This window comes from Dromiciops gliroides, chromosome 2 (assembly GCF_019393635.1).
Source record: "Dromiciops gliroides isolate mDroGli1 chromosome 2, mDroGli1.pri, whole genome shotgun sequence".
Taxonomy (NCBI): Eukaryota; Metazoa; Chordata; class Mammalia; order Microbiotheria; family Microbiotheriidae; genus Dromiciops; species Dromiciops gliroides.
The window spans coordinates 540,716,752-540,738,481 of record NC_057862.1 but is presented as its reverse complement, the minus strand read 5'-3'; the positions used below and the strand labels follow the sequence as shown (position 1 = coordinate 540,738,481).

The 21,730-nt window shown below is 44.8% G+C and overlaps 1 protein-coding gene across 1 annotated transcript in view; it reads left to right on the top strand.

Annotated features, from left to right (window-relative positions):
* Window positions 1-21,730, top strand: part of GFRA2 (GDNF family receptor alpha 2) — a 103,508-nt gene that overhangs the window by 3,531 nt on the left and 78,247 nt on the right. The window contains exons 2-3 of the mRNA XM_043990030.1: window positions 3,586-3,900; window positions 11,059-11,142. Coding sequence (XP_043845965.1) covers window positions 3,586-3,900; window positions 11,059-11,142 — 399 coding nt within the window. The remainder of the gene's footprint in view (window positions 1-3,585; window positions 3,901-11,058; window positions 11,143-21,730) is intronic.

Below are 21,730 nucleotides of genomic sequence, written 5' to 3'. Positions count from 1 at the left end.
ATGAGAATGTAGAGGGCTTGGTGATGTGGGTTTTAAATAGCTTTAGTTTTGACTGGTGCCTCAACAAAGGTTCTAGTGCCATTAACTGGTGGCATTTATGTGGTGTTGGCCACATGGACCCTCAGTGATGAATGCTCAGAGTGACTGTGAGATAGGAAAGAAAGCCAGCTGGGCTAGGCTGATCACAGGTCCCATTCTGGGCTGGTATTTGGCTTTAGGGGTTAGGCACGTCACTTCTTCATGGCATCATCTCCTTCCTTCTTGGTCAGCTCCTGTTTAGTGGACTATATGTTTCTTTCCTTGGAGGATGTGAACTTTTTGTTCTAGTGTTTGGAGCTATCTGTGGAACCACCTCTACCCAGAGCCACACGTCTTTGCTTGGTGACTCCAAGAATCAATCGCATCTGCATTTAGAAGTTGTCATCCTCTTGGGTGTTAATAGGGTTTACCAAAGTAATCAGAAGGTGAAGAAGCAGGGGGCAGGCAGAAGGTGGGTGAATGAAGGAAGAACTGGCATCTTTCAGAGAGGATCATTACACCAATGATCTGTGACTATTAAACTGGACACCTAAAGGACAATCTAGACCTTTGCTATAGACACTGAGGCCCAGAAGTTGGGCAAGAATTGCCTCTTTGGGTTCTAGCTACTTTGGCAGAATTAGAATCACTTTGTGTTCCCTTCTCTGCAGATACTTCTCTGGGCCTTAAGAGAAAGGTTTTCTGAGCACTGAGCCTCCAAAGATTCTGGAATATCTCATTTAGATCCCATGCTAGCAAAGCAGCTTCAGATTATAGCTAGGGTTCCAGCATTGGGTCTTCTTGCCCCACCAAAAGGAGACATGAGAATTGGACCAGTGTGTGGGCCAGAAGAGTCCAGGAGCTGAAGCCTCTGCAGGCCAGCTGGTCAGCCGGATGGACTTAGTAGGGCTATGTCAGCTCAGCTGCTCCTAGGTGCCCAAGACTGAATCAGTTTCATGGGTACAGTCCTAGTAATGTTCTAGAACCTGAAATAATGCTTCTGCTTGGAGCTAATGGACAAACTGCCAGCCTTGATACTCCCTCCCCAGCTTCATAGGGCATCCATGATTCCATTTCCCCCCAAAAGCCTAGGTTGGAGCCTTCTGATGCTTTTCTTTCCTCCATCCTTGTTTGGGGATTTATCTTGGAGAGAGGAGTGCTCAGTGAATGTGAGGGAAACCCCTTTTGGTCTGCCATATTTCCATCTGCTCATTCTATCCAGAAGCCCCACTTCTCTCTTCTCTTCCACCCAGACCCTGGTCCATAGTCATCTGTATTGGGAGCTGGATTATTTTTGGTGGGGAGGAGGGAGTGGGTCCCGAAGGCCAGGCAATCCAAACTCCTTGCCTCTAGGTGTCGCTGTCTCCCTGCTGAAGTGCCCCCCCCAACGCGGGCTGCAGCGAGAAGAAAGAACTGGTCTGGGTGGGGAAGGTGGAATTCACTGGGAAAATCAGTTTTACTTCTAGTGGGTTTTGATGGGAAATTCAAATGCACCTTAAAGGATTTTCCTTTAGAATTTTTCTCTGGCTTTTGAAGCATGGCCTTAGAGCAGGGGTGGGCTGTGGGGATCAGACAAAAGCTGGAGTGAGTAATTCTGCAGAGTTAGAGAAGATGAGAGAATAGGTCTGAGCAGAGAGAAAAGGACCAGAGTTTGCCATTTAAAGGGTGTGTGTGTGTGTGTGTGTGTGTGTGTGTGCACGCGCGCGTGCATGTGCGTGACAATTCCTATGTGGTCTTCTTTCCAGTACTGGTGAGGCTTGGGAGTCTTGTAACCCAAAGGAGGGTAGTTCAGTCCCTTTGATGATCAGAATCCAAAAAGAAGTCCCTTCCCTTCTTTCCGGCTTCTGATTTAAAGGAATCTGAGTCTTTTAAAACTTGATTTATAATTGACTTAAGGCCATTTAGAGAGAGGGGGAGAGGGCAAGGAGGTGGAGATAGAGAAGGGAAGAGAGGGAGAGGAAGAAGGAGAGAGAAAGGAAAGAGAAAGAGAAGAGAGAGAAAGGAGAGAGAAAAGAGGAGAAAGGAGAAAGAGAAAAAGAGAGAGAGAGAGAGAGAGAGAGAGAGAGAGAGAGAGAGAGTTGAAAGAGAAGAGAAAGAGGAGGGAAAGTGAGAAGAGGAGCAGTAAAAGGGAAATTGTTTGCCAGCAGGTTTGTTATCCATCACCATCAGAAAGAAAAAGAAGCATGGAAAGAATGGAGAAAAGCTAAACAAGAGGGAGAATGTGGGGGAGGGGGTGCTACCTTCATAGTAGAGCACAGAAGTGAGGCAGAAAATGGATGAAGAGGGTACCTTGGGAAGGCCCCATGGAAGGGATCATGGCAGGATTAGGAAAATCACTTATTTCTAGGTCTAAGTAAGAGGAGCTAGGGAGATAGGATCTGAGATTTCTTGCATCATGGCAGCCCCCAGATCCTGGGACTTCTATCCATCTACCTTTGTAGCTTTGGACCCCCCAGGATTATATCATATCCTGGTGGTTGAGTGCCACTACTGGCTATTAGCTGGATTGGAGATTCACTGGGGCACAGTGGTCAAAACCTTCCTCTTCTAGGGCCAGGGAAGTCCTATAGTGTCCAATTTTTCTATTAAGGAATGAGCTCTCTGGATTTCCATAAAGGACTTGTTATATGCTTAGAACTCAGGACCCAGGGAGAGACCTTCTCTCTTACATCTTTTAAATTATCTTGTACTAAAATGACACCTTGATGTGGCTGCTGTTTTAGTATAGTGTGATATCCGAAGACCTGGGTTCAAGTGTCACCTCATTTGTTGCTTCGTCCATTGGCAAGCCATTTCATTTCTCTCTCTCTCTTTTTTTTTTTCGGGGCAATGAGGGTTAAGTGACTTGCCCAGGGTCACACAGCTAGTAAGTGTCAAGTATCTGAGGCCGGATTTGCATTTCATTTCTCTTAGAGTCAGTTTTCTTGTCTGTAAAATGGGGAAAAATAATTGCACTGTTACAGGGTTGTTTTGAGTAAACTGCTTTGACCCTATCCAAGTAAGGCTTGTTTTCAGCCTCCCCATCTCCCATGTGAGCTCCATGAGGCAGGAGCCCTTGTCTTTTATATTATATATATTATATATAATATCTTATATATTAAGCCTTATATCTCTTCCAGTGTCTGATAGAGTTCTTTACACACAGTAGTTGTTTAATAAATGTTTGTGATGATAAGCAAGTGAAAAAAAGGGGCCAAGTACCATGCTCTAGTTCAACTAGTCTGAGAGATATTCTTGGATTTCTCTTTGGATTTTGGGTGAGAGCTAGGCTGGTGAATTTATGACTCCTAAATCTTCTTCAGCTTTAGAGAATGATTGTGCCTACTTCACTCTGGGCAGAATCTCTGAGGTTTTTTTTTTCCCTAGTCTTCTCTGTTGATACTAAGGTGAGGCAGAGCAAAGAAAGTCTCAGTGCGCCTCACCTTTCCTTCCTGTGAAATGGGTGTGAAGTTCCTGGTAGGGCCCCAGACCACCTCCCTAGACCTGTCCCCTTAGTCGGTGGTCTTGGCTGCTGTCATTCATACCTCTCTTCCCTCCCCTCCCTTCCACCCCCACCCTACTTCCCAGACGAGTCCCTGCGCTCCCTGGCCAGCCCCTCCTCCCTGCAGGGCTCAGAGCTCCACGGCTGGCGGCCCCCTGTAGACTGTGTCCGGGCAAATGAGCTGTGTGCAGCTGAGTCCAACTGTAGCTCCAGGTACCGCACCCTGCGGCAGTGCCTGGCTGGCCGGGACCGGAACACCATGCTTGCCAACAAGGAGTGCCAGGCAGCCCTCGAAGTGCTGCAGGAAAGTCCCTTGTATGATTGTCGGTGCAAGAGGGGCATGAAGAAGGAGCTGCAGTGTTTACAGATCTATTGGAGCATCCACTTGGGGCTTACAGAGGGTAAGTGAAAGGGCCAGGCTGGAGGTGGGTGGTAGAGGGCCAGCAGAATGGCTGACGTAGCCTGGAGCCTAGCTTCTTAAACTGTGGGTTGAGACCCCATATGGGGTCGTGCAACTGAATGTGGGGGTCCTGAAAAATTTGGCAACAGCAAAAGGTAATGAATACCTATTTTATATACTGATCTATATACCCGGGCTTGTGTAAAAATTTCTTGGGTGAAAAGGGGTCGGGAGTGGCAAAAGTTTAAGAAGCCTTGGCCTAGAGGAGTGAAGAGGGCCTTGGGTGTGTGTGTAGAGAATGGGCCAATGGATTAGAGAGGCTGGTGCTTAGTAATAATCTCATCACCTTGATATAGCCCTGAAAGGTGGGAAGTGTACTTGTTGTTGTCCCCATTGTATGGGTAGGAAATTGAGGCTGGGGGAGGTTTATCGAACCACCCAAGGACACCTAGCCAGCTGCTAATAATAAATAAATAAAATCAACACTAAACAAATAAATAAATAATGATCCAGCTTTCTGGATTTGAACCTGAGTCTTCTGATTCTTAGATCAGAGATCTTCCCACTACACTTCACTTACAATTCAGAGGGACCAGCAGCTTGAATGCAGATGGGCAGCCCATGCCTGACTCCTGGGCTTCAGTGCTAGCAGAGAATTGGGTGAAGGGCTGATGTATAGCAAACTAGCAGGGGAACTCAAACGCAGGAGATGGAGAGAAGCCAAGGATGTTGGGGAGAGGAGAGGGTCAAAGAGAGGGGGAAGAAGAGCAAGAAGATGAAGAAAAGTCAGAAAAGCTATATGCACAAAGACATCTATCTCCCATACACAGAAAAGATGGAGGGTGTTGGGAAGGTTATGTGAGAACTGGTGGGAGGGAGACTGAATGTCTTTGCCACAGATAGAATCAGCAGGTGGTCTTCATATTGACACTCTAAAGAAACACAGTTATAAATAACAGAAACTCATTTCTCTGGATGATCCAATCAGGAAATCTGCTATTGGTGATAGATCAATCGATAGATATATAGATGGATGGATGGATGGATTGGTGGATGGATAGATAACTGGATAGATGAATGGATGGATAGATGGGTAGATAGATAGACTTATGGATGGATGGGTGGAGAGATAAAGCATTTATCTTTCCATCTCTTACCATGTGCCAAGAATTATACTAATTTCTGGGGATAGAATAAATGCAAGTCAAGGAGCTTACATTCTAATGGGGGAAGACAAAACATAAAGGGAAACTGGGAAAGGGAGAAATGGCCTGACTATAGTGTGGAAGCTCACCTATCCAGCTGAAGGACACAGGAGGAAGAGAGATAAAAATGGTGACCCAAACACATCATTGTCAATGGGAAATCCTCCTGCTCTCAGTAGGTCTCTTCTTTGGGCAGTTCTTCCTTTTTAGTTATTATTCTGGCTTTAAAGCTATACAGGTTTGGTGGCAGATCCAGGTCATTGAATTTTTTTTTTTTTAATTTTGGTGGGGCAATGAGGGTTAAGTGACTTGCCCAGGGTCACACAGCTAGTAAGTGTCAAGGGTCTGAGGCTGGATTTGAACTCAGGTGCTCCTGAATCCAGGGCCAATGCTTTATCCACTGCGCCACCCAGCTGCCCCGGTCATTGAATTTTTGACTTGAGTGTTGCACTATCAGTAGGAGCTATAACCTGGCTTGGGTAAGCCAGTCCTGGATGCCCTCCTTGTCCTGGATGCCCTCCTTGATTTGTCCCCTTCCACAATGTTAGGTTGACTTCTAAAACCAGGTAGGTCAGTCTGTGGTCTTTCCCCATGCTGAGTCTCCTTTTGGAGGCTGGGGGAGGGGAAGGCTCAGATTCCCAGGGGGATTCATCCGAAGTCCCACTCAGGTCAAACTGATCATCTAGGACAGGCTTGAGGAATGTAGGTTGAATCTGCCATGAAAAAGAAATTGGGGTGTATATTCAAAAATGATAGAGTAACACCACAAAATGGAGTAGCCTTGTTTTATTTTTTAATTTTTTTTGGTTTTTTTTGCAGGGCAATGAGGGTTAAATGACTTGTCCAGGGCCACACAGCTAGTAAGTGTGAAGTGTCTTAGGCCGGATTTGAACTCAGGACCTTCTGAATCCAGGGCCAGTGCTTTATTCACTGTGCCACCTAGCTGCCCCAGCTTTGTTTTATAATGGACTCTAGGTTATGCTGTATGAGGATCATTTTCAGGAAATAGAGATGTTTAACCTAGGGGTGAGAAGAGAAGACTTACAGGGGCTTTTGTTGGGAAGAGATTGGACTGGTTCTGCTGGGCCCCAGAGGGCAGGACTGAGCAGTGGGTGGGAGATGAAGAGAATGGGTTAGAGGAAAGGGGAAATGAACCATGTCAGCTATCCAGAAAAGGAGAGGGCCACCTTTGGGAAATGCTGGCTTCTTCTTCCCAAGAGCTCTTTATTTAGAATTCGTGGAAGGAGACCTTAGAGGCCCCCAAGTGCAACTTCCTTTTGGTTTACTGAGGATCATATGTTAAGTGACATATCCATCTGGGGTCACTAACAACTAATAAGTGTCTGAGGTGGCATTTGAACTCAACTCTTCAGCTTCCCTTGGCTGCCTGGATGAGATGATCTCGGAGGTGCCTTCCACTCCATCATCCTCAGCAATCTGGAAGACAGCTCTAGGTAGTAGTGAGAGAAAAGGGAGAGAGAACTACCATAGACATTTTGCATCTTATTCCACAGCGAAGGTGGAACCACCCTTAGACCAAAGACATTGACTTAGTGCTCCATGTAAAATCAACATTACTGGTTTAATAAGCTTAGTTTATCTGGTTTCTCCTGGCAACTTCTACCTCTGTCTTAAGTTGTACTGAAAGCAGAGGGGGAATGGAGTGAGATTGAGAACTGCAGGAGAGAGAGAACAGAGAAGGTCTGCTTCAAGTAGTCTCTCCAGTAACTAGTGGCAGCTAACTTATAGAGGGGCAGTTGGGTGGTTCAGTGGATAGAGCATTGGGCTTGGAATCAGGAAGATTCATTTTCCACGAGTTAAAATCCAGCCTTAGACAAATACTAGCTGTATGACCCTGGGCAAGTCACTTCACCCTGTTTGCCTCAGTTTCCTTATTTGTAAAATGATCTGAGAAGGAAATGTCAAACTACTTCAGTATCTTTGGCAAGAAAATCCCCCAAAGGGGTCACAGTGGCATACAACAACAATCTCTAAGAGAGACAGAAAATTACTGGGTTAGAAATAAAAGGTCAGCAGTCTGCTCTCAGTGTCCCTAAGGGGTCCCCACCAGCTTCACATATCTCCTTAGTCCTGAGGACATCTATCTACTGCCACATGAGATAGTCATGGGGCAGCTGAAGGGACTGAGGACTTTTAGAAGACTTGTATGGAGGGTGGGAGTGAGGGGAGAAACAGGGTTATCTGGCATCAAATATTTGAAGGGCTGATTATCCTGTGGAAGAGGGATTAGACTTGTCCACCAGCCTTTGGTAGAAGTTGCAGAGATAGATTTAGCCTTGTATAAGAGGAAAAACTTCCCAACAATTAGAGGTATCTTGTAGCAGAATGGGCACTCTGGGAAATAGTGAGGTCCCCGCCACCCCCATCTTTAAGCAGAGGAAGAATAACCACAAGCTGGATTATGTGACAGATAGAATTCTTTTTCAGCTATGGGTCGGACCAGAGAGTCATTAAGGTCCTATCATACTCTGAAAGTCTTTGATTCTAATAAGCTGTACAGCCAAACGTTGTCCTACATTTATACAATATAGAACTCAATGCTTTTGAAAGTGTTTTTCCATCCATCATCTCTGGAGCTTCTGATTGGCAATATTTCATTTCTGGATAGGCCTAGAAATACATTTTTTTACTTCCGTTATTGTCATAGACTATAAGGTTGCCAGGTGGTGCAGTGGGTACAATGTGGGGACCTGGAGTCAGGAAGACCTGATTTTAAAAATACAGTTGCAAACATTTAGTAGCTGTGTGATCTTGGACAAGTCACTTAACCTTTGCCTGCTTCAATTTCCTCATCTGCAAAATGGGGATAATAATGGTGCCTGCCTCCCAAAGTTGACTAAAAAACCAAATGAAATCATTTTTGTAAAGCACTTCCTAACCCTTCAAGTGCTATGTAAATGCTAGCTGTTGTTGCTATCTTTATGCAAAGGAGTCTAACTCCCTAATTTTATAGAAAAAAAGAAATTGAAGCTTAGAGTAGGGAAGTGGTTTGCTCAAGATCCCACAGTTATGGGTAAAGTTGGGGTTCAAATCTGGGTCTTCTGACCCCACTTCCAATGTTCTTTCCACTACGTGACCATTCCCCAGTAGCCTCCTAAAGCTTGCATTTGTTAAAAATTCTACAGCACACTACTGGTTCTTCAAAAGTTATTTGCCATGAGTTTCTTTCTCCATCATTCTTCTAGGAAGGACAGGTCTATCCTTGCCTCCTCTTGTTTATATCTCAGTTTTTTCCTCCTTCCTCCTTGGAACAGAGCTCTTTTCTTAGAGCTCCAAGAGGGTCCTCTCCTGGGCCCTGGGCCAGGGATCATTCACACAGTCAAAGCTGGCCATGGAAAGCTGGGAGCCTTTGAATGGAAGGTAATTTTTCTGTGAGTGGCAAGGTCCATCTGGGAGTTAATTATTCATGGACTAAGTTGAACAGTCTCCTGAGGGGAGGGCACAGTGCCCCTTAATAGACTTCCTTAAAAAACCTTGCCAGGGCTTGGGGCAGAGGGATGGGGAAGAACTGTAGATGGGAGAAGAGCTTGCTGGGATTTGGCTTCTTCTCCATCTCTCCCCTGCCCTTGCCTTGGTGTCTTCTGATGGGCAAGGTTAGATGTGGGGCTTTATTAAATCTTATTGCCTTTAGCAGAGATAAAGTTAAGTTTGGAATCTGAGGCCCTTGGAGCTAGGGAGATGACAGGAGGTGGTAGGGAAATGCAGCATGATATGAATATGAAATCAAAACTCCCTTTGGTGGTGTTACTGTTCAGCTTGTGATAATCATAGAATCTGAGAACCAGAGAGCCAAAAAGACCTCCCTTTACATGTAGGAAAACTAAGGTTCATGGAAGGGAAGGGACATGCCCAAGGTAACCCAGTTAGTGGCAGAGCTACTACTAACACCTGGCTACCTGGTCCCCTTCCAATGGTGTTTGTTTCTTTAGCGATCTCATGTTCCTTCTTAATCATTATCCTTCCTATTGCTATTATCTCTATAGTCCAGGCTGCCAGCATCTGTATATTTCACTCAGCTCCCTCCATATTAGAAAAAGATGCTTTTGTAACTAGGGGTTGGTTATACATGAGTGCCAATACAAATTTGGAAACTGTAGGTTTTTCTCACAAAGTTCTCAGCCAGGTATTTCCTGTATCAGTATCCTGCCACAACCCAGGCATGGGAGTCGAGTACTGGATTGGGAGCCTGGGTTCAAATTAACTCTGCTTTTTCCTGCCTGTGTGACCTTTGGACAAATGACTTAGCTCTGAACCTTAGCAGTTTCCTTACGTGTAAAATGAGAGGGTTAGACTAGTTAACCCTTCCAACTTTGGATTCCAATTCTAGATTCATGGGTTCCCTATGAATCCAGGGTTCCTGGGTCTTTCTGCTTCCCTTAGTTTTCTGGGTATGTATATGTTTCCCTCTCCCTCTTCAAGCCTTATGGGGTATCAACCATCAGCAGAGAAACCCCTTTGCATTTAGTAAACAATGGAATTTCCCATTTTAGAATGACCCATTAAAGGGCATCTTTCTTTCGTTTAACCTGCTTTCAATTATTGAGCACCCACAGAGTGCAGGGTGCCATGGAGCATAGATGAATAAGACTCAGTTCTTGCCTTCTAGGTGCTTAAAGTCTAGTTGAGGAGCAGAGCATACATTAAATAACAGTGTCATGCATAAAAATAATTTGTATTCTTTTCAGTCTGATGCTTTGCTCATAGCACCTTTGTGCTTTTGAAGGCTGGTTCCCATGTTGCTTCCTTTGAATCTTGCAAATTAACGATATGATATTTAAATATCAAGACAAGAGATATCATCAAGCAGTACAAGCTCAATGCCCAACAAGTGTCAGAGATAATAAGGGTCCTAGGAATTGAGAGCAAGGAAGTCTCTTCATGGGCTGCCTGTAGTCAGGGTAGGCTTTTTGGAAGAGGTAGATCACCAAAGGCCAATCTTAGCCTCCAGTATACCAGGAGCTAGGGGCAGATTAGAAATGTGTGTGTGAGGCTGTGAGTCATCCTCTCCTCTTCTCCCCCTCTGACTCTGAATCCATTGATTTCTCTTCTCAGTGCTATCTAAAGAGGTTCTTTCCAAATGAGGACTTGGAGTTGGGGGGTGGGAGGGGAAAAGAGAGATTCCCAGCAAATCATGGAGGGAGAGATGCTCCTAGGCTAGGTTGCTGGAGGCTACAATCTGCCACTCGTCTCTCCATCCTTTCTTTTCCCTTCTCTTTTTCTCCTTCCATGACAGGGCCCTGAAGCTGGGGAGTGTGACAGTATGGGAGGGAAGGCATTCAGAGGTAGTTGACAGATGAAGTTATAGAGAAAAACAGGAGGAAGAAAGGATAAGTGAGATTTGAGAAGAGAGGGGTCTGAGGTTCTTGGAAGGATGGCCTGGAATGAAGTGTTGTATGTGTATGGAGGTCAGAGAGAGCCTGGATTCCTACTTGGCCAATGCTTCTGCCCTTTCCCTGAAGCAGGGGTTCTTAACCTGGAGTCCATGAATTTGTTGTTTTGTTTTTATTTTAAAAACATCTTGATAACTCTCTTTTAAAATATTGATTTCCTTTGTAATACTATTATTTTTATACATTAAAAATATACTGAAAAGGGGTCCATGGGTTTCACCAGACTGACTGTCAGAGGGGTCCATGACACATAAGTAGGGGTAAGAACCCCTTTTCTACAAGGCCATAGATTTATATTCGGGAGGGATCTTAGAAAGCCATTTAGTCTAGCCCCCTAATTTCACAGATGAGGACACTGAAGCCCAGAGAGGCTAAGTAACTTGTCCAAGGTCTCACATTTGGAAGTGACAGAGGCATGATTTGAACCCAGGCCTGGATCACAGCAGAAGAATGGAAGGAGAGCTTGATTTTCTAAGAGCTCACTTTTCTAAGCTCCATCCTCTCATCTCAACAAGACTACCAATTTTCTTCTTCCTCTTTTAGGAGAGGAATTTTATGAAGCCTCACCCTATGAGCCTATCACCTCCCGCCTCTCAGACATCTTCAGGCTTGCTTCAATCTTCTCAGGTAAGTGGACTCCTTGGAAAGCCCTGTTTTGGGCCTGAATACCAGAGCTTTCCTTCCCTCTCTCACCAACCATATGCGCTCTATATCATCACACCTTTGTGGCTATCTCATCATCCATACCTCCAGGCATCCTTGTCCCTTGCCATCCTGCCCTTGGTCTCCACTTCCAGTGTCTTTGTCTCCAACTCATTCTTTCCTTTCTCCTGAACCTGTTACTACCCACAGGGATACACTAGAAGGTGGAGTCTTTGGGCCTCGTGCTTTTTCTTACTTCTGCTATAGGGAATGAGGAGGAAGGGATACTTAGTCCTGACTTCTTCATTGGTGGCTGTCTGTTATTGGACCTGGACTAGATATATTTTGGTTCTTTCAACTTATTCTCTTCCTGTCCCTGGGAACTAGGGGATAAAAGATGTGAAAGTCTTGCTGTGGCTGGAGGGGGGTAGGAACTCTGATTGGGAGATGAGTCTGTGGGTGTTGGGTCATTCTCTTAGTTGTGAGAAGTCTCTCAATGGAATTCTTCATAAGGAAAGAAGGCCTTTGGGAGCAAAAGGGTTGTACTTTCCTCACAGTGTTCTTGGTGTGAAACTCAGGACCCAGAGCTGTTAGTCTATCCAAGGATAACTTTGTGATTTTCTATGGCTTGAGGGTATTTTGGCTTTGTAAGCATTGTTTTCCTAGAATGATCTAGAAACTTTACGAATGAAGTTTTCTCTAGAGGGGTAGATGACAAATGTGCCTTCTCTCTCTCTCTGAATAATTCTGGACCCACAAGCAGAGGGTTGCAGCAGTTTAAATTAGCCAATTAAGGATCTCTCTTTCTGGACCCCTATTGGGAATACATCTGGAGACTGTAAAAATGGATTGGCATCTAAATTGAGTCCTCCTTTCTCTCCCCCGTACCGTACCCTTACATGTATTGTGGTATAGGGAAAAGAGCCCTATAAAGGGAATTAGGAGACCTAGATTGTTGTATTGGCTCTGCCACTTGTGTGACGTTGACCAAGTCCTTTCCTCTTCAAGGGCTTCATTTTCCTCATTCATAAGGTGGTTGAACTGGATAATAATTATTATTTATGGTTTTTTTTATTTAAATAAAAGTATTTTATTATTTTCCAGTTACATGTAGAAATAGTTTTCAAGATTTACTTATATAAGATTTCAAATTTCAAATTTTTCTCCCTTCCTCCCTTCCCTCCCCCCCTCCCCTAGACAGCAGGCAATCTGATATAGGTTAAATATACACAATAACATCAAACATATTTCTGCATTAGTCATGCTATATGAGAAGGATCAGAGCACAAAGGAAAAACCTGAAATCAGAAAACCAACAGCATCTAAAACAAAAGAAATAGTATTGTCCAATCAGCATCCATATCCCTCAGTTTCTTTTTTTTTTTCTCCTGGATTTGGAGAGCCTTTTCCCGCATGAGTCCTTTGGAACATTCTTGTTCCGTTGGATTGGTGAGAAGAATCTAATCTATCACAGTTGGTCAACACATAGTGTTGATAATACTGTGTATAATGTTCTTCTGGTTCTGCTCATCTCACTCATCATCTAACTGGATAATTATTAAAGCCTTTCCCAGATGTGATTTCTTGCATTCTTTGAATGGATTGGACTAAGACCTTGCCCTTGGGCCACTCCCTTCCCCTGAGAAAAAGAGGTGTTTTGGTGAGATGAAAGTCATGTGCAGCAGCGGTCCTCCTTCTTATGTCTGTGGACGCTCAGGCTGCTTTTACCCTGGCTACACCAAATATGTCCTTTCTGCCCTCCCTGTCCTCTCTGGAACCTGAAGGTGCCAGATGAGGCTTATAGGTGAAATCACATCAAAATGAATATCAAGGGAAACCTCTAAGGGAGAAAGAAAGACATCTTGAAGCCATAAGAATGGGCAGCAGAAGGGAGGTGAACCACAGAATGGCAGAACTAGGAGGGACTTTGGAGGAATTCCAGGCAAAATGAGGTGGTACCTGGTGGTCCACCCTCCAGTGGGCATCAGTGTGCCTCCTTGACTATGGAACAGTTTGGGCTCCTATCCCAGCCCATACATCAGATGACTCTGAACTTAAGCCCAAGTGTCCTCTTAGTAGAAAATCTTTACTTAATGGACTTGACATTCTGCTAGACGAGGATGTCAACAAGACAAATGAGCAAATTACTGGGTCTCTAACCCACAGTATCAGCTCCCTATTATCTGCTGCCTACAGGCAGCTGGCTCAGACCATGCATTTTCCCCTTCTCTCCCCCTCCCGTCCCTCCTGAGCCACTTTTCTTCATCCTCCTGCCCACCTCCCCATAACATATAGAACAACACTTTTAGGCAATGAGAAGCAGTTTTGCATCATGGATGCAGCATTAAACTGGGAGCCAGGAAGACTTGGGATCAAATCCTGCCTCTGACATTTACTATGTGACCCCTGAGCAAGCAATTTAATGTTTCTGGGCCTCAGTTTTAAGAGTTTGATGGAACCAGCTCTTAACCTCTTGTGGGAACTCATAGTTAGATTTTCAGCATGAGCATTTGCACCTCAGAAGTTAGCAAACACTATGAGTTGGGGCTTGATTTATTGTCTAGACTTAAGAAAGTGATGGAGAAAATATTAATAATACAAATGAAACTTTAAAATGTGGGCATGTGTGTGTGTATACATTTTGGGAGTTGACATTTAGACATTTACTGTCACATTGCTGTTCATTTCCTCATCTGTAAAACCAAGAGGCCAGAATGGATCGCCCCTAAAAATAGCTTACGACTCCAGGTCTATGATTCTATGAGTAAATGCTGGGACCTCCCCTCCAGGGAGAGCATATGAGGAAGTAATGCTGCAGCTGCATTTATTTATTTATTTACTCATTTATTTATTCATTTATTTATTTACTCATTCATTCAGTCACTTATTTGTTCCTTTGTTCATTCATTCATTTATTCATTTTGGAGGCAATTGGGGTTAAGTGACTTGCCCAGGGTCACATAGCTAGTAAGTGTCTGAGGCCAGATTTGAATTCAGGGCCTCCTGCTGTTATATTAAGGAGAGATCTCAATTTAAAGCCTCCCCACAATATTTACTAGCTGTTGATCATGGACAAATCACAGCTTCTCTGGAGTCTCAATTTACTTTTCTGTGTGATGAGGATAATAACACCAATAGTCCCTTCTTCACAGAGTAGTTTTGAGGTTCAAATCAAATGGTGCAGGTAGAGTTCTTTGGAAGACTTGAAGGGCAAGATAAATGTCACCTCTTATTGGTATAGAGGCCAGGCCCTCAGGGGGTCTTTGATCACCTCTACCAGCTCACCTCCAAGAGCCACCCCTTGGATATGGTGAATTGGTAGTCTTATGTGAGTGATAAATCTAAAGAGTAGTAGAAGCAGGGAGAAGGAAGGAGGAAAAGGGGGTGATTCTACTGCTGGTGTTAATTACCACTAGGATGAAGCTTATCCTAAGTAGGGCAGTGGAGAGATAAGAGCATCAGGTGGAAGTTAACAACACAGAGTAGTGGAATGAACATAGGACTGGGAACTAGGAGACATGGGGCTAGGAGCCTTTCTGGCTCTAATTGCTGACTAATTCTGGGCAAGTTACTTCCCCTCTGGACCTCTATTCCAAGTCTGAAATCAAGGGGCTTGGACTAGACTATCTCCAAGGTTCCTGGGGGTGCTTCCATTTTGTGATGTGATGGAATTAGGTGCAGCTTCTTCTCCTTCCTCTCTCCATGCAAGGGTGAGGCGGCTTGTTGTCTTTCTTTCCCATCTAGTGCTACTCTTGGGTGTTCATTTATCCTCTGGATATGTGTGCTTTATGAGTTTATAAATGTGTGTGGAGTACAGCCACACCATGACCAGTGTTATTCTTCAAGCCTGGGATACCAGGGATTTGGGGAAGGGCAGTATCCTGTGTGTTTGGGTCAGTTGCTCTCTTCCTTCTGATGCCTATTCCTCAAGAACTTTGTATTGATTCATCTCATTATTTTGCATTTTACCTGGATCCTGGGGACCTTGAGTTGGACACTTGTACCCTTTTGTCAGGAAGTACGGTATAATGGAGAGAATTCTGAACCTGGAGTTAGGATGGACCTAGGTTCAAATCACACCTGAGACATTTAGAAGCTGTGTGACCCTGGGCAAGTCACTTAACCCCTTTTAAAACCATCTCTTTATTTATAAAATGGGGATATATTAGTACCTCAGAGTGACTCTGAGGCACACATGGGATACTGTATGCAAAACATTTGGCAAAGCTTGCTATAAATGATGGGTATTATTGTTACTTTAAGCACCTCCCCCCTTCCTCCTCCCTCTCCCTCTTTCTCCCCCCCTCCCCTCTCCTCCCCTCAGAATTCTGTCCTAAAGTAGGTTGGGGTGGGTGATTTATTTTTCTATTCCTTTCTCTTCTTGTTCTCAACTAACCAGACTTTGGATTCAGTCATGGGACCTGAGATCCCTTGACTGGCTGCTCTGTTCTTGTGGACAAGAACTTCCAAGGCTTGTGAAGCAAGTCATCCCCTAGGTCATTGGGGAAAGTCATGTGTAGTGACCCAGCATAATAATTATTATTCTAAACTCTCTCATTACATCTAAAATAATAATAATAATAACAGTAACCACCCCCTTTTTTGGTAGCAACTTAAGAATCTCACAACTTGATTCTTATAACAACCACACCCATTTTCCAGATAAGGAAACTGAGGCATAGATAATTCAGAGCAATTTGTCTAAGGTTGGAAGGCTAGTAATTATCAGAGCTGGCATTCAAATTTGAGTTTCCCCTTCCAAGTCAGAGTGCTTAAAGCTGGGAAAGAGAGGGTAGGCTGGGTGTGAAAGCAAGGCACAGCCAAGAGGAAGGTATATCAGGAGAAAAGGCTTTTTAAAGCAGGGGCAGCACAGGGAACTGTGGTGCTGGGGGAGGAGGCAGGTGATGGGGAACCAGCAGGGATGCATGCTTGAGTGTGTGTGTGTGTGTGTGTGTGTGTGTGTGTGTGTGTGTGTGTGTGTGTGTGTGTGTGTGAGAAAGAGAGAGAGAGAGAGAGAGAGAGAGAGAGAGAGAGAGAGAGAGAGAGAGAGGGAGAGGGAGAGAGAAGGGGAGATAGAGGGAGAGATATAGACAGAGAGAAAGGGGAAGAAGGGAGGGAGGGAGGGAGGGAGGGAGGGAGGAGGGGTGGGAAAGGGAATAAAGGAGGGAGAGGGAGGATATCTGCCTGGGATCAGGCAGGCATGAGGTAGATACACAGAGCTGGAGGAGCCCAGCCAGAGATCAAAGCTAGGATGAAAGGAATTCTTCTCAGCAACTGGGACACACGGCTTTATGACAGGAGAGAGGAGACAGGCAGATGGCCTTGCTTGTCAATGGGAGTTGCCAGTGAATTCTCCTGGAGGGAGGGGATGTAGTCATAGGTCCCCTTCCTCCACACCCTCCTTTTCCCCCACCAGAGGCAAAACTGGAGGATTCAGGTCAGGCCCTGGCTAATAGTCAAACTCATTGGATGTTTTTAGGGCTGGAAGGCAGCCTTAGGGAGAGTCTGTCCCAGTAGTGTCAACAAACTAATATAGAAATGGGGTCCTGCAGCCCAGGTATTGTCTTAGAAAACCAACTATTAACATTATCTATGTTCTATTGTTCTTTTTATTTCTTTTGTTAAATATTTTTCAATTACATTTGGGTCCAGTTCAGGACACCCTTGGGAATGTTGCTGGCAGGCTGAGTGTTTGATACCTTTGGTCTGACCCCACCTCCTTATTTTATAGATGAGGATGCTACTGGGGCCTAGAGAAGGGGGTCTTAACTAGGGTTCTACAGGTCTGTGAGCATATTGCACAGTGTGTGTGAATTTGGAAGGGAAAAAAATGCCATCCTGGTTTAAATATGATTGGTTTCCTGTGTCGTTCTATGAATTTTATTTGATGCATCTAAAAACATTCAGAGAAGGAGGTCCAGGGGGGGTCCAGGCCTGCCAGAGAGGTCCGTGACATACAATGAGTTAAGAGCTACTGAGTGAGATGATTTGCCCACGTTTACCTAGCAAGATTCTGACTGAACTCCAATGGCTTCATAAATCCCAGTCCAATGTTTTTCTCTCGGTTCACACTGCATGGCTCTGGAATTATGATCCCCTTGGGGATCCTGTGGGGGAAGAGGGACTATGAGCTCTATGCTATAAGAGGGCCCCAAGACTGGTTGGTCATGGTCATTAATTAACCATCTCATGAACTGAGAACTGGCTGTGTGTCCAGCACTGTGTTAAGCTCTTCTTTGGGGGGGGCAAACACAAAGACTAATGATCTCATCCTAGGACTAGGTTCTTGCCCTCTAAGAACTTGAAGTCTTGTTAGGGGAAGCAGAATATACAAAAAAGATAACTAAAAACAGATTTCTAGATGACAGGGGTCATGGAAATGGCAAAGGCAATGCATGTGATGGGATTGAAAGCAAGTGAAGGGCTCTGTGAATTGGAGAAGCGTCATGGAGGGAGAGGGATTTGAGCTGGGGTTTGTGGTAAAAACTTCTATCCAATTTTAAATCTCACAGGTTTGAAGGATGGGTAGGCTTCAGAAACATGGGGGTCAGAGTGAAGAGGTGGGGATATGTATGGTGTGTTTAAGGAATAGAGATGTGATGGATACAGTAGGGGTGGAGGGGTTGAGGAGTACAGAGACAGAGTGGAAACCAAGGAGGTGTTGGGATCAAGCATCTCCCAGCAAGCTCTGGGCTATTGTTTCTTCCCTTGTCTCCCAGTATTCTTTTATTTATTTATTTATTTATTTATTTATTTATTTATTTATTTATTTATTTATTTATTTATTCATTTATTTATTTATTTATTTATTTATTTATTTATTTATTTATTCATTCATTCATTCATTCATTCATTCATTCATTTATTTATTTATTTATTAGTGAGGCAATTGGGGTTAAGTGACTTGCCCAGGGTCACACAGCTAGTAAGTGTTAAGTGTCTGAGGCTGGATTTGAACCCAGCTACTCCTGACTCCAGAGCTGGTATGTCTCCCAGTATTCTTATACATTACTTTGTTTGATCTTTTTAAAAAAAAAATTTTTGTGGGGCAATGAGGGTTAAGTGACTTGCCCAGGGTCACACAGCTAGTAAGCGTTAAGTGTCTGAGGTCAGATTTGGATTCAGGTTCTTCTGAATCCAGGACCAGTGCTTTATCCACTGTGCAACCTAGTTGCTCCTCTCCCAGTATTCTTACCTGGCTCTCAGTATTGGTCTGTCAGGGTGGGTGGGGTTTGACACGGGGGTGAGGGGGTGGGGTGGGAGTGTGTATTAACCTTCTGCAAGAGAAGTACTTATTCCAGAGGCAAGAGATTGCAGACAGCAGTCATAGCTTCAGTTCCTCAGGCTCAATCTTCACTGGGTCTGTGGTGCTGCTAGTAGGGTTTGCTTTTCATTCTGCCCCTCAGTTTTCTGGACCAAGATCCTTTCTGGTTCCATGCCTCCAAAAGTGAAGATTCCCTGCTATTGTTTCCTCCCTGGGCTATTCTGCAGATACATGGAGCGGGGACGGCTGTGCAGTGTGGGTGGTGTGGCCCAGGGCACTGTGAGTGGGGGTAGGTCAGTCTTGGTGTGGTTCTATTTAATGGGGAGGGGAGGAGGGAGAATCGAGGAAATCATTAGCCCTGCTCCCTGCCCACCTTTCCCCGTGACTGGGGAGATAAACTGCTTATCCTCAGGTTGTCTCCCCAGCCGAATGCCGAAGTGTGTTATTTAAATTTCTAAATCACATTCCTTTTCCAACAGCTGTCAGATTCTCTGAGTGTCAAGAAAAATTGGGCTTTAGCAAAGCTCTGTCACCTCTTATACCTCTCCCTCCAGGGGGAAATCATTTGGGGGAGGGCAGAAGGTGGTGGCATGGGTCGAGAGAGACAAGGGATGCGACTATGATGAGATCTGCCCAGTCTTCCTCCTTTCCCACTGGTTGGGCTGTGAGAGTCCTGGGGGGTGGGGAGGGGTGGTGGTGTGGAAACCAGATGGTGCTGGGCTTTCACTGACCTGCTGTGTCCCCCTGAGAGAAACCTTTGGGCCTGTCTGGAGAGGGAGCCTTCTGTCTTTGTACCAGGGGCTGTCTTGCTTGTGAAACTGGTCTTTGGCAGATTCTTTTCTGTCCCTTCTGTACCCTCCCTTGCCTCCAGGTACCTAGTGAGTACTCATGGGTGGTTCCAGTGGTCTCATTGGCCAGAAGGATGGCAAGCCTTTCCCTTAAATATGATGCTGCCCTCAGTTTCCTCATCTGGGAAAGGAGACGTTTGGACTAGTTGACCCTGAAAGCCCTTTCACCTCTAGAGCTCTGATACTCTTAAGGTTCAACCCTGAGCCTCCTCCCTTCTTTCGACTCTTCTCCTCCACTGCTAGAGAATTTGCATTAAGGACCCTAAGAAATTGGCATTACTTTAGTCAAAGGAATTAATCTCAACTAGTAGAATTTCAGGCCCAGTAGTGGGGAAGACAGGCAGATGGGTAGTGCAGTGGGTAGAATTCTGGGCCTGGAGATCAAATCTGGCCTCAGATACCAGCTATGTGACCCTGGGCAAGTCATTTAACCCTACTTGCCTCAGTTTCCTCATCTGTAAAATGAGCTAGAGGAGGAAATAGCAAACCACTCCAGTATCTTTGCCAAAGAAAACCCTAAATGGTGTCACGAAGAGTTGGACATGACTAAAACGACTGAAAAACACCAAGTGGGAGAGATATTTTTGGACGGAGAGATTGAGAGGTACTTTTAAATTCCCTTAAATTACATCATATAGAGAGCCACCTACTCCACCACCAACGTGTAAAATCAGCATTGTTGGCAGCCTGTACATGGTATGACTCTTGTCTTCTAGTTCAAAGACCAAGAACTACACTTCCTTTCCCAGTTCCTAAATCTAGTCTGATCACACCTTTACAAGGCACCTAGATTCTGTTTGAGAGTCAGTTTCCTGTACATGGTTTGACCACTGAGCTATGTTTTTCCCAGAGGTTGTAACTTTCCTTCTTTGGGGCTATTTACCCCCTCTGAAGAATAAGATCTAAGTAAAGGACAAAGTTGGGAATTTCTACATGGACCTATTTCCCAGCCTGCTCCTTGAATATCATTTGGTGAATTTAGAGGGATAAATTCTAAAGGGCAGGTGTGTGTGTGTGTGTGTGTGTGTGTGTGTGTGTGTGTGTTGGGGGAGGTAGGGTCTAGAAGGGACATGGGTAAGTATGGAGGGCAGACTTTGTGTGTGGAGGTTAGCAGCATGGCACAGTGGAAAAAACACTGACTCTATAGTTAGGGGTCCTGAGTTTGTATCCTAACCACCTGTGTGACCTCAGGCAGGTAATTTCACTCTTACCCCCTTTCCCCTTCCTCCCAGGTTTCCTCATTTATACACTGAAATAACTGGACTAATTGTTCTTTAAGTTCCCTCCCATCTCTGCGTATATGATTCTATATTAAAAGGTCATTCATCAGTGGCTTGTGGTTTATCCCTTAGCAGGGATGAGAGAACCAGGTGAGAGCAGGATGGGCATGGGGCGGGGTAGGATGTCAGGGGGGAACAAAGGGGAGAAGATGAAGGGACCAAGGACAAACTAAGGGATTCATCATTGCCATAAGCTTCCTCCCCCTCCCTCCTTTTCTCTGTGGGGTGGGGCTGGTGGAGGCTGCTCAGCACAGGCTAGGACTGGGGGGAAGCAACCTCAGGGACAGCTGTTTTCCATCCCAGTTTGGAATGTGTTTACTATGCTCCTCTTTGTTCTGGTAACCTTGTTCAGCGATGGCTGCCCTCATCACACGCTCTTGATGGTGGGGCCCATGAGATCACAGAAGCATAAAATGTTGGAGCTTCGAAAATATACCTCAGAGGTCATCAAATATGTCCCCTCCCTTCAGTTTGCAGGTTTGGTAGATAAAAAGATGTCAGGGATGGATTTGTTTGTTTTTTTAAAATAATTTTTATTGCCATATCTTTGGTTTTTATAGTGCCTAAATTTCTTCCATTATCTCTTCTCTTTTCCCCTCCCAGAGAGCCATCCCATACAGCAAAGAATATCAGATGGTTTTATTTGTAAGCCTGTGTGTCAGTACACACACATGCACACACATGCTTTGCATGTATGTATATTTGTCTGTGTGGAGGTGTCTGGAGGTTTCTCCCAGGATAGAATCCTATTTTTGAGGGGGTGATTAGCATATTGTTTTGCACAGAGAAGGAGGGTTGGCCTAAGGACTAGGTGACCTCTTGTTGTTTGCCTTTCCCTTGGGATTGTAAAGAGGTTGTGTTCTGTCATTTAGGGGTGATTAGTCAGGGCTGGTCTCAGGAAGAGGCCAGTAAGAGAGGCCTGTAATGTGAGGACAGGCCTTTCTGCACACCCTTTCTTCCTCCCCTTACTGGTCTGACTTTTCACTATTAGGAATAGAGTCCTTTGGATTTTGAAAGCTTTTTGGTTTTCAAGAACTCGCCAGTGAAACCACAAGGTAGAATTCCTTAAGCCACTGTAGATTGATTTCAGGTTAGTACCTTGAAGGGAGCAAGAAGAGGCTTCGGGAGGGGAGAGGACTAAAGGAATAGAGGGGGTGTCCAAAGACAAATTCTGCTATAAG